General features: G+C 44.0%; 2 protein-coding genes across 3 annotated transcripts in view; one reads left to right on the forward strand and one right to left on the reverse strand.

The window, feature by feature from the left end:
• Window positions 1-7,895, reverse strand: part of LOC114647381 (vitamin D 25-hydroxylase) — a 43,287-nt gene extending 35,392 nt beyond the window's left edge. For both annotated transcript variants that reach the window (XM_051923485.1, XM_028796083.2), the window contains exon 1: window positions 7,553-7,895. In XM_051923485.1, the coding sequence (XP_051779445.1) occupies window positions 7,553-7,798 (246 nt within the window). In that variant the 5' untranslated portion in view covers window positions 7,799-7,895. The remainder of the gene's footprint in view (window positions 1-7,552) is intronic.
• Window positions 1-14,688, forward strand: part of LOC114647383 (protein inscuteable homolog) — a 646,645-nt gene that overhangs the window by 256,657 nt on the left and 375,300 nt on the right. The window lies entirely within an intron of this gene.

Genomic DNA, 14,688 nt, shown 5'->3' on the forward strand with positions numbered 1-14,688 from the left:
CACGCGCTGTGTGTTTTAATAAAATACCGAGAAGGACTGAAAGCTGCACGTCTGCTTTAAACTCCAAATCATTTGAATGATATCCTCATTCAAAAACAAACAATTCTACGATATAAGAATGCGCTGACATTGCAGAGTTTACGGCATGGAATTAAATTATTGACAAGGACTGTTTACTGATTAAACACCCGGGTTTGGAGCAAAAACCTGCAGCCACTGAACCAAAGAACACGAACGTTTCCCACTGCTGCTCTGGTCCCGTAAAAGGGGAGCCACGGCACAAGATTATACGACCACAAAGTGGGATACGAAGAAAAAAGAAAACAGGAGTGAAGTGACAGCGCTTCGCGGTGAATGAATCGTCAAGCGCGCTCTGTGGCGGCAACGTCACTTCCGCTCCCAGCCTCCGCCCACCACTGCGCGGTACCCTGCGGCGATTTCACATTTCAGCTTCTCGTGTGTCACTGGAAAGGTGCGCGGCTGCAGCAGTGTTAGTGCTGTTTCTTCCTATGAATATTACAGGTATTTTAGCCATTCCTTTCACGATTGCTGTTAAAAATAATTGCTTAATAGCTTTTATTTCCAATTTGAGAGTTTATCTTGATTTAGGGACGCACCTTTCAGTGGCGTAGCCCGAGTTCATGCCGGGGCGGTGCTTCAATTTGCCGCCCTCCAACATATCTGAATATGTTAACCTGTTTAAATAGAAAATTTAAATGACGTATAGAGAAAAATTAAGATACATTTTGCATATTCATATATAGAGAAACAGCAATCATTTTTCACATATAAATACTTATAAGCATCAACTAGATAAGAACATAATATAGACACTTCACTGATAAAGCCGTGTTCTGATTATTAGTTTAATATAATTACGCTGCGAAAACCAGAACCAGCGTAGTGTACAAGTGATAGGTGGGTGTAATATTCTTTATTCGTTCTGGAAGCTTCCGTAAATGATTCAGTGCAAGGCAGATGGTTAACTCAGAAAAGCTTTTGATTTATTAAAGCACATGAAACAGAACTTTACAAAAGACGCCCGTCTCCAGTACTCTCTGTTACTAACCCCTCCCCTTATTTGTTCATATACTGTACTCACCTTGGTTATCTGGTTCATAACAACTTTATTTAAAACCTTAATTCGCAATATACTACAGTGGGGATGTTTTCTTCGCAGAGCAAGAACGCGAATAACGAAATGAAATTCTAAATTAGTTGTTTATCTTCCTAGAAATTCATCTCGGTGTAATGTTTCATGTTTATTTTTGTTATTACCTCCTAAATTTCAACTGCTGTGTCTGATGCCGTCACAGAAGGACAGTCTGAAAATTAGTTTTGAAGCATTTGTGGATAAAAATCAGAGAATTTTACTGCTTTTGTTCATGAGTGATATTTTTCCAAACCTGCTGCTTACACACGAATTGTACTGAGCCGTTTGGTCAATAATGCCGCCCCAAAAATGTACCGCGCGGGGCGGACCGCCCCCTAGTTACGCCACTTGGCACCTTTTCCAATCAATCTGCACATTCAAAATGTAAAATAGACTAATTTTGCAAAATATTAAAGAATTCAAAAAATTCTCTTAAAATTTGCATATTTCGTTAAAACCAAAAACGGTACTTGTGTACTAAACGGACGGCAGTGAAAGCTCCCCCATGGAGCCTGTTTATCCCAATAAATATCTTATGAATTTGTCAGAACACTTCTGTTTTCCTTTCTCATGCCGTCCGTTTAGTACACAAGTACCCCAAAAACAAAGATGGTCCCTGAATATTGCCTTTCAATGATCTTTGTGGAGATATTCTAACGGGGGATTTCATCTCAAATCGTGCAAAGCATCAATATTAACCAACACCGATTTGACTGAAAGAAATATGTGAGATAGATAGATAGATAGATAGATAGATAGATAGATAGATAGATAGATAGATAGATAGATAGATAGATAGAAAGGCACTATATGATAGATAGATAGATAGATAGATAGATAGATAGATAGATAGATAGATAGATAGATAGATAGAAAGGCACTATATGATAGATAGATAGATAGATAGACAGATAGATAGATAGATAGATAGATAGATAGATAGATAGATAGATAGAAAGGCACTATATGATAGATAGATAGATAGATAGATAGATAGATAGATAGATAGAAAGAAAGGCACTATATGATAGATAGATAGATAGATAGATAGATAGATAGATAGATAGATAGATAGATAGATAGATAGAAAGGCACTATATGATAGATAGATAGATATAGATAGATAGATAGATAGATAGAAAGGCACTATATGATAGATAGATAGATAGATAGAAAGGCACTATATGATAGATAGATAGATAGATAGATAGATAGATAGATAGATAGAAAGGCACTATATGATAGATAGATAGATAGATAGATAGATAGATAGATAGATAGATAGAAAGGCACTATATGATAGATAGATAGATAGATAGAAAGAAAGGCAATATATGATAGATAGATAGATAGATAGATAGATAGATAGATAGATAGATAGATAGATAGATAGAAAGAAAGGCACTATATGATAGATAGATAGATAGATAGATAGATAGATAGATAGATAGATAGATAGATAGATAGATAGAAAGGCACTATATGATAGATAGATAGATAGATAGATAGATAGATAGATAGATAGATAGATAGATAGATAGATAGATAGATAGATAGATAGAAAGGCACTATATGATAGATAGATAGATAGATAGAAAGAAAGGCACTATATGATAGATAGATAGATAGATAGATAGATAGATAGATAGATAGATAGATAGATAGATAGATAGATAGATAGGCACTATATGATAGATAGATAGATACTTTATTAATCCCAAGGGGAAATTCACATACTCCAGCAGCAGCATACTGATACAAAAAAAAATTCAATCAAATTAATGTGAGACCCCCGTGTCTAAAATTAAATTACCCGCATTCGTTTTGCGAAATTCGTACCAGTGTCGTGGTAATACAGAATCAGGTTTCAGTGGTGTGAATTATTTACTGAGCCAATCTGCGGAATCGCCTTAACATAACGGACTGAGGTGATCTTCGGTTATCCCTCACAACAATAGAAACGGATTTAAAAAAAAAAATCTGTTTCTGGTCATCAAGCACAAGGGTCACATTGATCGAGAAATATTTAAAAATATATTTTTTTTGTATTTTATAAATTAAGAAAATATTGTATGTAATTTGCATTGTAATGTAATAAATTCTGTTGTGTTATAATAAAACGTGTTCTATTTACAAACAAAACATTTAAATAGCTACCTTTTTACCGGTAAGCCAGGGGTCCACATGAAGGAAACGAGGTCGAAAGGGGGCCACGGTTGGAAAAAAGGTTTGAGAAACCCTGCTCTAAACCCCCTCATGTGTGCCCAGTTCCACAAGCACATTCCCTCAATCCCGTTAGGATTCTCTTTGCCCCTGACGGAAATTATTCCCCAAATCCTGATAAAAAATAATTAATCTTTCACTTTGCCTCACAGGAAAAATCCCCCTATACGTGAAAACGTTGTCACCCAATTATGAATCAGCAGTGGCTTCGATGGATTCTTATTGTTTACATCGCAATCGTCACATCATGATTGCAATTGTCACATCAGCCTAGGGAACGAGTCGCCAGCGCCCAGCACTCTTGGTTGGCATTGAGACACACAAATGAGCAGCAGCGGCAGGGGAGCCTAGAAAAACAGCAAGCCTGCCATTGTCATCATTTGAACTCCATCAGGGGCGGTGTCATATTCTTTGGGTTCTGTTATACGGTATATGATTCCAATACAGTTGAACGTAACACAGAAAGAGTTATTTAAAGAAAACTAACCCTAACCCTAATTAAATTATCAAGTGCTTCACTTACAGGTCAGCCATATATTTCTCCTTGGGGATTAATAAAGTATCTATCTATCTATCTATCTATCTATCTATCTATCTATCTATCTATCTATCTATCTATCTATCTATCTATCTATTATATAGTGATTTCATTTCTATCTATCTATCTATCTATCTATCTATCTATCTATCTATCTATCTATCTATCTATCTATCTATCTATCTATCCGTTCCTTAATTTTCTAGGGAGCATCCCCAATTTACAATGAGTAAATATAAACGTTAAATATAAGGGAGTGTTTGAAAATGACTTATCTTGACAGGCGGCAGCAGCACGCGCTCCGTCTGAAGATTGCGAGTGACGTAAAGATTGAGGGTCCGTTGGCACTCGGCGCAGATGGGGATCGGTGCGGTGCTACAATATTCATAATAACAACGAATGGTCAAGATGAACACGCACGGCGTTCTTGGGCTTTTGTCGTTTTAGCGCACCCGTCCGATTGTGACTCTGCCATCAACAAGGGTGACGGTCACTCGGGCCGTGTCCAGCTCACGCCTGCTAGAACTTCTGTAACCCACCAGACGTCACTAATTTTAGATCTTCTTCCGTCACAATCGGGAAGAACCTTTAGAAGCTTCATGGGGCTTCATCTACCCATCGCGACTAAATGTCAGCATCCGAATACAATTTAAGAAGCAACTAAGGCGAATCGAGATAAAAATGGCACAACAAATGTAAGCGTTAAAATTGACGACAAAGAAAAGCCGTTTCTCAGTTTCTTCCGAATGTACATACTGCGTCACTTTTCTGAATGCAGAATTAAAAACAAAAAACAAAGAAATAAAAGGCCCGCTAAACAATTAGGCTGATGAGACACGAGTGACCCTCCGATTTGTGAGACGAACTGAAGCCTGCAGCCACCGCGCGACCCCAGAACTGAACTTTAGAGTCCCCGCTGCAAAGCCAGGCGTCCTGGAGGACTCTGCGGGTTTGTCGTACCGATCAGTTTAACCAAAATACTGGCAGCCACTCCACCTGGACTTCAGAACAGGTCATCAGCACGTGAAGACCCGGCCAGTGCTTGGATTAGATTAGATACAACTTTATTAATCCCAAGGGGGGAAATTCAGAAGCATACAGCAGCGAAAACATAAAAAGAAAGATACAGACTTACGGGACTGAGAATACAGCCAATCAATCGATGGGAGTTCAACCAGGAAAAGCTGGGAGTGCTGGTGAGGCCAGCAGGGGGCGCTTACCCTGTGATAATGGGGACAATGAGCTGTAAAAATGGCTCCGTCCTTCGGATTAAACGTAAAGCCGAAGTCCCGACTCCCTGTGGTCATTAAAGATCCCTTCGTGAAGAGTAAGGGGGTATCCTGATGTCCTGGCTAAACTGGCCACCACGGCCTGGTCATTCTGACCCCCTGTCTCTAATTGGCTCTCTATCTCTCACCACTTCACCACCTAACAGCTCACGTGTGCTGGCGCAGAATGTCACTATGTAAATAGTAATAAGAACACATTTTATTTATATAGCGCCTTTCCATTGCTTAAGGTCATCTGCATCATTATGTGGTGTGCGTAACGAGAAAAGCGCTACATAAATGTAAAGCATTATTATTATTATTATTTTATAATTAGTAGCCGCGTCAGCAGATCATGAAGCCTGGCATTTAATTTTGTGGCTTAGTACGGCACTCATTCTTCCAAGGCAAATCTCGATCACAATGCAGAGTTTTCACTTTCTGAGAATTTTTATATCATAGTGTAATTTTTTGTGATTGTGAATTGATTGATTGTGAATTTCCCCTTGGGATTAATAAAGTATCTACCTATCTATTATATAGTGCCTTTCACATCTATCTATCTATCTATCTATCTATCTATCTATCTATCTATCTATCTATCTATGTAAATATCAATTTGTACCCCTTGGTCCGTCCCTTCTCTCTCCCTCTCATTACATTACAGCACATTTTATTCAAACAGATATTTCATAAGGCACGGACTCAGCTTTAAATGGAAGCCCGTGCGCTGTCGAGCTGCAGGCTCCTTTATCACCTCATTATTAACTGATGGCAGGTTAAAAAAAAATCGCCAGTGGTCTCCCCTCAACATTCTCGTATACTCAGATATGGAGATGGATATTTGAGGAGTAAACCGCAAGACAATGATTATATTTTTATCCATCCATCCATCCATCCATTATCCAACCCGCTATATTCGAACTACAGGGTCGTGGGGGTCTGCCGGAGCCAATCTTAGCCAACACAGGGCAAAAGGCAGGAAACAAACCCCGGGCCGGGCGCCAGCCCACCGCACACATTAGGGCCAATTTAGAATCGCCAATCCACCTAACCTGCATATCTTTGGACGGCGGGTGGAAACCCACGCAGACACGGGGAGAACACGCAAACTCCACGCAGGGAGGACCCGAGAAGCGAACCAAGTCTCCTAACTGCGGGGCAGCAGCGCTACCCAATGCACCACCCATATATTTTTATATTATGTATATTAAATAACTATCAACAACAAATCAAATCAAATTAATAATACATTTAACGATTATTATAAAAGTAAAGTTGAATAAATCGGACTCTGCAGCAGCGTGAATAAAAGGTAAAGTACCACTTCCGGTTAGCGGAAAGAGCACACAAGTTAATAGAAATCTACGTTTTGTACCGAATACTTGTATGCAAGTGTTTACAGACAGACAGACATAATTACAAAACTGGTATAGTCGGATTCAGGGAGGTCTCAAGATTCATCAAAATCTCGAAATAGAATTTTTGGACGATTACAAAACTTTCCCTACGAGAAAGTAAAAAGAGGAGACCATTCAAATTCGAATGCCGCTGTTTAAAACTAAAGCAGGCAATATACGTAACTAAGAATAAGCCCGTAACACATACTGCTTTAGTAGTAAATAAATGGTTTCTTATTCAGAAATTGGTTAAAGCCTGCGGCCCACCAGAATGTACAACTGCCTTCTGCGGAGACGGGAGAATCCATCCATCCATCCATTTTCCAACCCGCTGAATCCGAACACAGGGTCACAGGGGTCTGCTGGAGCCAATCCAAGCCAACACAGGGCACAAGGCAGGAACCAATCCCGGGCAGGGTGCCAACCCACCGCAGGACACACACACCAAGCACACACTAGGGCCAATTTAGAATCGCCAATCAACCTAACCTGCATGTCTTTGGACTGTGGGAGAACACGCAGGGAGGACCCGGGAAGCGAAAGTAGGTCCCCAGGTCTCCCAACTGCGAGGCAGCAGCGCTACTCACTGCGCCACCCAGACGGGAGAATAGAAGGCGAATTACGACTGACGAGTCGGCACTTCTTTAAGTAAACCGTAATAGTTTTATTCTAACTCAAATTCAATAAAATCGTATTATTAAAAGTTTACAAGGAGAGCATATGAACGATCCGTTCTGTCAAACAAGCAGCAGAGGGCGCCTTATTACCGAAACTGAACTACAAGACGTTGTCAGTTGAAGTTGAGCTGCAGAGGGCGCTCGAGCGCGGCGACTAAGGTGAAAGTTTGCCCTCAAAGTAAACGAAGTGCGCTTTTGAGATTTGCCATCCTCGTATCTCTCACTGCACAATAATATCCATGCAGCTTACTCGACCAGACCACCGCGCCCCCCCCCCCCCCGTCATCGCCTACCTGCCCGTGTTTTTCACTTTGTTTCCTCATAAAGACGTGTGGTTCGGAGGCGAGTGACAGGACGTTCCCAATTAAAGGCAAACGTGACGGCCCCGGAGGAAAGCCTCTTGGTCTCCGCTGTTTTAAAAGTTGCCGGATCAGCAGGAGCGTCACCACGGCGAGCAGTAAAGCGCCTACCGCGGTGTTCGTGTGCCAGGCAGACACCGGCGGCCAGGCTGTCACTTTGGGAGTCGCCTGAATTTTCATGTCGGCACTCCGCTTTCCGCACGTTGACGCGACTCCCGTCTTGCTCACTCGAGCGCTTCCTTTGCGGGGAGGAGATGAAGGCCGAAGCGGAACGAAGGTGTCGTTCTAGCGGTTAACCCTTTGCGCTTCCGCCGCCCCACGGCCCCGCCTCGTAGATGAGGCGTCTTCAAGCCGCTGTGACACTTGAATTGGTAGCGAGCTGGGGAAAGGGACAAGACAGGAGCAGCGGTGCCCCCCAATTCTAGGATGCCTTAGTGCCAACTAGGCCTGTAGTGGCACTGATGCCATGATGAGAACAGTGGCAAGACAAAGTATGTGGAACCTTTGCAAGAACAAACGCATTTTCTGCATGAATTGCTCATAATGGGAAAGGCGCTATATACATAACGTGTTACTAGTAATAATAATAATACAAAATGTGAACCGATTTCCATTAAAGTCATAAGTATAGACGAGCACAATATGCCCACGCTAACAACGCATTAACAGTTCTGACCTTTCACGTCTTTATAGGACCGTCAAACATTCACAGGGTGTCCTGGAAAAAGTAAAAAGTTTAATATCTGTGGGCAGAGGCGGCCTTAGGGGTGGGCGGGGCTTATAGGGCGGAGCCACCCCACGCGGGGCCGGTTACGTCAAACGCTGTTACCGCTATGTGTGGACTGGAAAAAGTTGCACCCGAATTTAATAAAAATATGGTTAACATACACAGGATTTTCTCATTGCAATAAACAGCTATATGTTTGTAAGAAGACAAGCGGGCTTGATCAAAATTGACAAATCCACTTGAACAGGACACGCAGACCTCAAAAGCAGGGCCCCCTTAGGCCTGGGGCCTGGGATGGTTGCCCCACTTGCCACCCCCCCAAATGCCACTCTTGCCTCTCACAGACACTTCCAGTAGCTGCAGATCACACCTGCATGATGTCCATGAAGAATTCTGGACCACCGTCCCTTACAGAATGGCATCAGCTCAGCCTCATTCCTAGGACGTGTGGTCTTTCCGCAGAATCTCCAGTGGACTCCAAAACTCAGAGTTTCTTTTCTGTTTTTTAACCCATTCTGTACTTGTAGAGTCATTTTGACGGTTTGGGCCATTGTCTTGCTGCCCCAGGTCAACCCTGATAAAGCTGAGAATTCATTTTCACCTTGGTGATGGCAAGGCATCCAGCCCCCCAAAGGCAGTAAAGCAGCCCCAAATCACAGCTGGATGGATGGATAGATAGAACTTGTCCCAGGGAGAAATTTGTCCTTTTATAGGAGCTGTTTGAATAAATAATTACATAAATAGATAAATAAATAGTTTCCTCCTACAGTCCAAAGACATGCAGGTTAGGTGGATTGGCGATTCTAAATTGTCCCTAGTGTGTGCGTGTGTGTGTCCTGTGGTGGGTTGGCACACTGCCCGGGATTGTTTCCTGCCCTTGTGCCCTGTGTTGGCTGGGATTGGCTCCAGCAGACCCCATGACCCTGTAGTTAGGATTCAACAGGTTGGAAAATGGATGGATAAATACAGTGCATCCAGAAAGTATTCACAGCACTTCATCACTTTTTCCACATTTTGTTATGTTACAGCCTTATTCCAAAATGGATTAAATTCATTTTTTTCCTCAGAATTCTACACACAACACCCCATAATGACAACGTGAAAAAAGTTTACTTGAGGTTTTTGCAAATTTATTAAAAATAAAAAAATTGAGAAATCCCATGTCCATAAGTATTCACAGCCTTTGCCATGAAGCTCAAAATTGAGCTCAAGTGCCTCCTGTTTCTCCTGATCATCCTTGAGATGTTTCTGCAGCTTCATTGGAGTCCACCTGTGATAAATTCAGTTGACTGGACCTGATTTGGAAAGGCACACACCTGTCTATAGAAGGTCCCACAGTTGACAGTTCATGTCAGAGCACAAACCAAGCATGAAGTCAAATGAATTGTCTGTAGACCTCCGAGACAGGATTATCTCGAGGCACAAATCTGGGAAAGGTTACAGAAATATTTCTGCTGCTTGAAGGTCCCAATGAGCACAGTGGCCTCCATCATCCGTAAGTGGAAGAAGTTCGAAACCACCAGGACTCTTCCTAGAGCTGGACGGCCATCTAAACTGAGTGATCAGGGGAGAAGGGCCTTAGTCAGGGAGGTGACCAAGAACCCAATGGTCACTCTGTCAGAGCTCCAGAGGTCCTCTGTGGAGAGAGGAAAACCTTCTAGAAGGACAACCATCTCTGCAGCAATCCACCAATCAGGCCTGTATGGTAGAGTGGCCAGACGGAAGCCACTCCTTAGTAAAAGGCACATGGCAGCCCACCTGGAGTTTGCCAAAAGGCACCTGAAGGACTCTCAGACCATGAGAAAGAAAATTCTCTGGTCTGATGAGACAAAGATTGAACTCTTTGGTGTGAATGCCAGGCGTCACGTTTGGAGGAAACCTGGCACCATCCCTACAGTGAAGTATGGTGGTGGCAGCATCATGCTGTGGGGATGTTTTTCAGCAGCAGGGACTGGGAGACTAGTCAGGATAAAGGGAGAGATAACACATAACAAAATGTGAAAAAAGTGATGCGCTGTGAATAAATAAACACACACTATAATCTGAACAGACACCAAAATAATTTAAAGAAAGAAAACTTCTGGCTTGGCAGTGCCAGTCCCAGTGAGGCGCTATACAGGTCCATTTGGTATAAAGGAGCTCCCCATTACATTTCCTCACACACATCTGCTGACTGATTTGATGGCTGAATGTCCTCAGTGTTGGTGTGTCACAGAGAGATGATGTGCAGCATTGTTCATAACGCCACTCAGTTTAGTTTTAATTCTCTCCCTTGTTACGGCCTCCTGGGGGTCCAAAGTGCGCCCCATAACTGAGCCTGCCCTTTTTAATCAGCTTGTTGATTTGGTGGTCCTCACTTGAAGTGATGTTAACAGCCCAGCACACCACGCTGGCCATCACAGAGTTGTAGATGATGTGAAGGACGTCACTTTGCTTCTCACTTTAAAGGAACGCAGTCTGCTAAGGAGGAAGTGCCCGCTCCGTCCTTTCTTCTCCAGCCCCTCTGTGTTATGAGACCAGTCCAATTAAGAGCCAATTCGAAGATTTCTGCTGCCCAATGTGAAGTTGTAAATGCTGCCCTGCCAGCCCACTTTGCTTTCACTGCCAGACCTGGACATTGAGACCTGGAGACAGGACTGGGGACAGTGAAGAACTTTGGATTGCAAATTCACAATTTGAGAATATCGAGTTATAGCAATGTCTGTTTACAGGACACTCTCAGAAAAATACACTCTTGAGGGGTGAGAACATCAGTAGAAATCGGGCTCTGTTAGTAGTCTTCATTTATTACTTTTAACATTCCACTGAAGAAAATTAAGAAACACTTCAGTCACTTCTAAAACTGCTGCTCAGTTTCTATAGTTATAAACTGCTCAAAAATTTTCAAGGACCACTCAATGGGGAAAACAATCCTGCTGGTTCTCTCTACTGCTATGGACTGATCTGGTGATGTGTGAGGAACAAAAGAATGGAAATGAAAAAGATCAACCGACAGAGGGACACCCCGAAAATCAAAGGGAGCAAATGAGGCGACAGACAGGCGAGTCCATTTGGACAAAATTTCATTGCAGCAACTCCAGATCGTCCTCAGTAGTTTGTATGAATGCCTGACAACGTCCTAATGAGATGATGGATGGTGTCCTGGGGATCTCCTCCCAGATCTGGACCAGGCCATCACTGAGCTCCTGGACAGTCTGAAGCATCGGATGGACCGAAACATAATGTCCCACCCAAAGGTGTTGTATTGGATATGAGGTCAGGCAAGTGAGCGGGGGTCAGTCAATGGGATCAATTCCTTCATCCTCTCGCCACATGAGGCCAGCCATTGTCGTGCACCAGGAGGAACCAGCATAGGGTCTGGCAATGGGTCCAAGGATTTCATCCTGATACCTTATGGCAGTCAAGGTGCCGTTGTGTAGCCTGTAAAGGTCTGTGCGTCCCTCCATGGATATGCCTCCCCAGACTGACCATCACTGACCACCCACCAAACCGGTCATGCTAAACGATGTCACAGGCAGCATAATGTTCTCTACGGCTTCTCCAGACCTTTTCATGTCTGTCACGTGTGCTCAGGGTGAACCTGCTCTCATCTGTGAAAAGCACAGGGCGCCAGTGGTGGACCTGCCAATTCTGGTATTCTATGGCAAATGCCATGTCCTTATGGGCAACACTCTCACTGACTTAACATCAACACCTCCAAAACCCAAGTGATGTGCATAAACTTCATCACCACAGCACCCATCCAGGTAAACGGAGCACCACTCGAGTTTGTGGAGGACTTTACCTACCTTGGCAGCCTTATCAGCAAGGACAGCGCTGTCCATAAAGACATTAGAGCAAGGCTGGGACAGGCTCAGGGCGCCTTTTCCAACTCCGTTCCATCTGGAGGTCTAAACAATACAGCCTAAAAACAAAGATGCTCCTGTACAACAGCAATGTAAAGTCTGTCCTCCTGTATGGTTCAGAGTGTTGGCGTGTGGTCAGTACAGATAGAGGAGACTTGAGGTCTTCCACAACAGATGTCTCAAACGAATCTGCCAGATCTTTTGGCCCAACAAAATATCAAACCAACAATTATATAAGAAAACAAACAGTCAATGCATCACCAAGGACATTACATTAAGACGCTTAAGATGGCTTGGACATGTGTTAAGGATGGAGCAAAACCGCATCCCAAGAGTTGCCTTAAGATGGACACCACCCGGAAAAAGAAAAACTGGAAGACCCAAAAACACCTGGCGTAGAACGGTGGTACAAGAGCTTCAAAAGATGAACCTGTCATGGGGAGAAGCACAACATGCTGCAAGGCGATGGAGGGAGCTTTGTTCCACAAGGAACAAAGAGGATTGATTGATTGATGGCAAATGCCAATCGAGCTCCACGGTGCCCACTAGAGGATGTTGGGCCCTCAGGCCACCCTTATGAAGTCTGTTTCTGATTGTTTGCTCAGAGACATTCACACCAGTGGCCTGCCTGCCTGCCTGCCGGCTGGAGGTCATTTTGTAGGCTCTGCCAGTGCTCATCCTGTTGCCCAAAGGAGCAGATACCGGTGGGTCCTGCTGATGGGTTAAGGACCTTCTACGAGGGGCCCTGTCCAGCTCTCGTAGAGTAACTGCCTGTCTGTCTCCTGGAATCTCCTCCATGCCCTTGAGACTGTGCTGGGAGACACAGCAAACCTTCTGGCAATGCCACGTATTGATGTGCCATTCTGGAGAAGTTGGACTACCTGTGCCAGCTCTTTAGGGTCCAGGTATGGCCTCATGCTACCAGTAGTGACACAACAGATGAGGAGGGAAAAATGTCAGTGGCCTCCTTCCAGCTGTTAAACCATTTATTCCTGTTTTGGGGGTCATCTCATTGTTGCCCCTCTAGTGCACCAAAGCAGCTGAAACTGATGAACAAGCCCCTCTGCTACTGAACTGAGCAGATCAACAGCCCAGAAGTTTCATTGTCTTGATGCTATAGTCTCATTAAAAAGTGGTCTTTTAATTGTTTTGAGGAGTTTATATTTAAAATTCAAGGTAAATATGTACCTTTGGATGATGGTGAGATGCACGCTGTGGGCTGTCTGGACCTGACGGCATCTCGGGACGCATGCTGAAAGACTGTGCAGACCAACTGGCTGGGGTCTTCACCAGAATATTCAACCAGTCTCTGTTTCAGTCCACTGTGCCATGTGGCCTGAAATCCCCTGTCATAGTGCCTGTGGCCAAGAAACAGACCATCACCAGTCTTAATGACTACATGCTAGTTGCACTGACCCCTGTGGTTATGAAGTGCTTCGAGAAGCTCATCAGGAACCACATCATGCCATTCATTCCTCCCATGCTTGATGCGTACCAGTTTGCCTACAGAGCAAACAGGTCTACGGAGGACGCTGTGGCCACTGTTCTCCATGCTGTTCTGTCCCATCTGGAGCAGCAGGGGAGCTACACATAGCTGCACTTCATAGACTTCAGCTCTGCCTTTAATACCATCTTACCCCACAGACTGGTGACCAAACTGTCAGACATAGGACTTCCACACTCCACTTGCCTTTGGATCAAGGACTTCCTGAGTGATCGCACTCAGAGGGTTAGAGTGGGCCCCTACTTCTCCACACCCATCAGCCTCAGCACTGGCTTCCCACAGGAGCTGTGCTGAGCCCCCTGCTCTATACCCTCTACACCCATGATTGCATTCCTGCCCACTACAGTAACACCATTGTTAAGTTCGCTGACGATACCACGGTAGTAGGGCTCATCTCTAAGGGGGGATTAGTCCACCTACAGGGATGAGGTGGAGCGGCTGGAAACATGGTGTAGGAATAACAACCTGCTCCTAAATATAGCCAAGACCAAGGAGCTCATTGTGGACTTCAGGAAGAAGGCTAACAACATCCAGCCACTCATCATCAGCAGAGACTGTGTGGAGAGGGTCTCAGACTTCCACCTCTTGGGAGTCACCATTAGGGAGGACTTGACCTGGGACAAACACACAATTCTGAGGTAGTGAAGAAGGCCCAAAAGAGACTCTACTTCCTGAGGGTGCTCGGTAAGAACAACATCTCTGAGAAACTGCTGGTGTCCTTTTACCGCTGCACAGAAGAGAGCATCCTGGTCTACTACCTCTGTGCGGGGCTCTCCAGCTGCACAGTAGCACAGAAGAAAGAGCACCACAGGGTCATTAAGGTTGCCCAGCGGATAGTCGGCTGTCCTCTCCCCTCACTAGAAGAACTACATGGTTCTTGTTGCCTCAGGAACGTCAAGAAAATTCTTCAGGACCCATCACACCCAGGACATGCATTATTTGAGCAGATGTTTCAGCTCCATAAAGACTAAGATAAATAGACTGAGAAACAGTT

The sequence above is a fragment of the Erpetoichthys calabaricus genome, chromosome 2 (genome assembly GCF_900747795.2).
Source record: "Erpetoichthys calabaricus chromosome 2, fErpCal1.3, whole genome shotgun sequence".
NCBI classification, from domain to species: domain Eukaryota; kingdom Metazoa; phylum Chordata; class Cladistia; order Polypteriformes; family Polypteridae; genus Erpetoichthys; species Erpetoichthys calabaricus.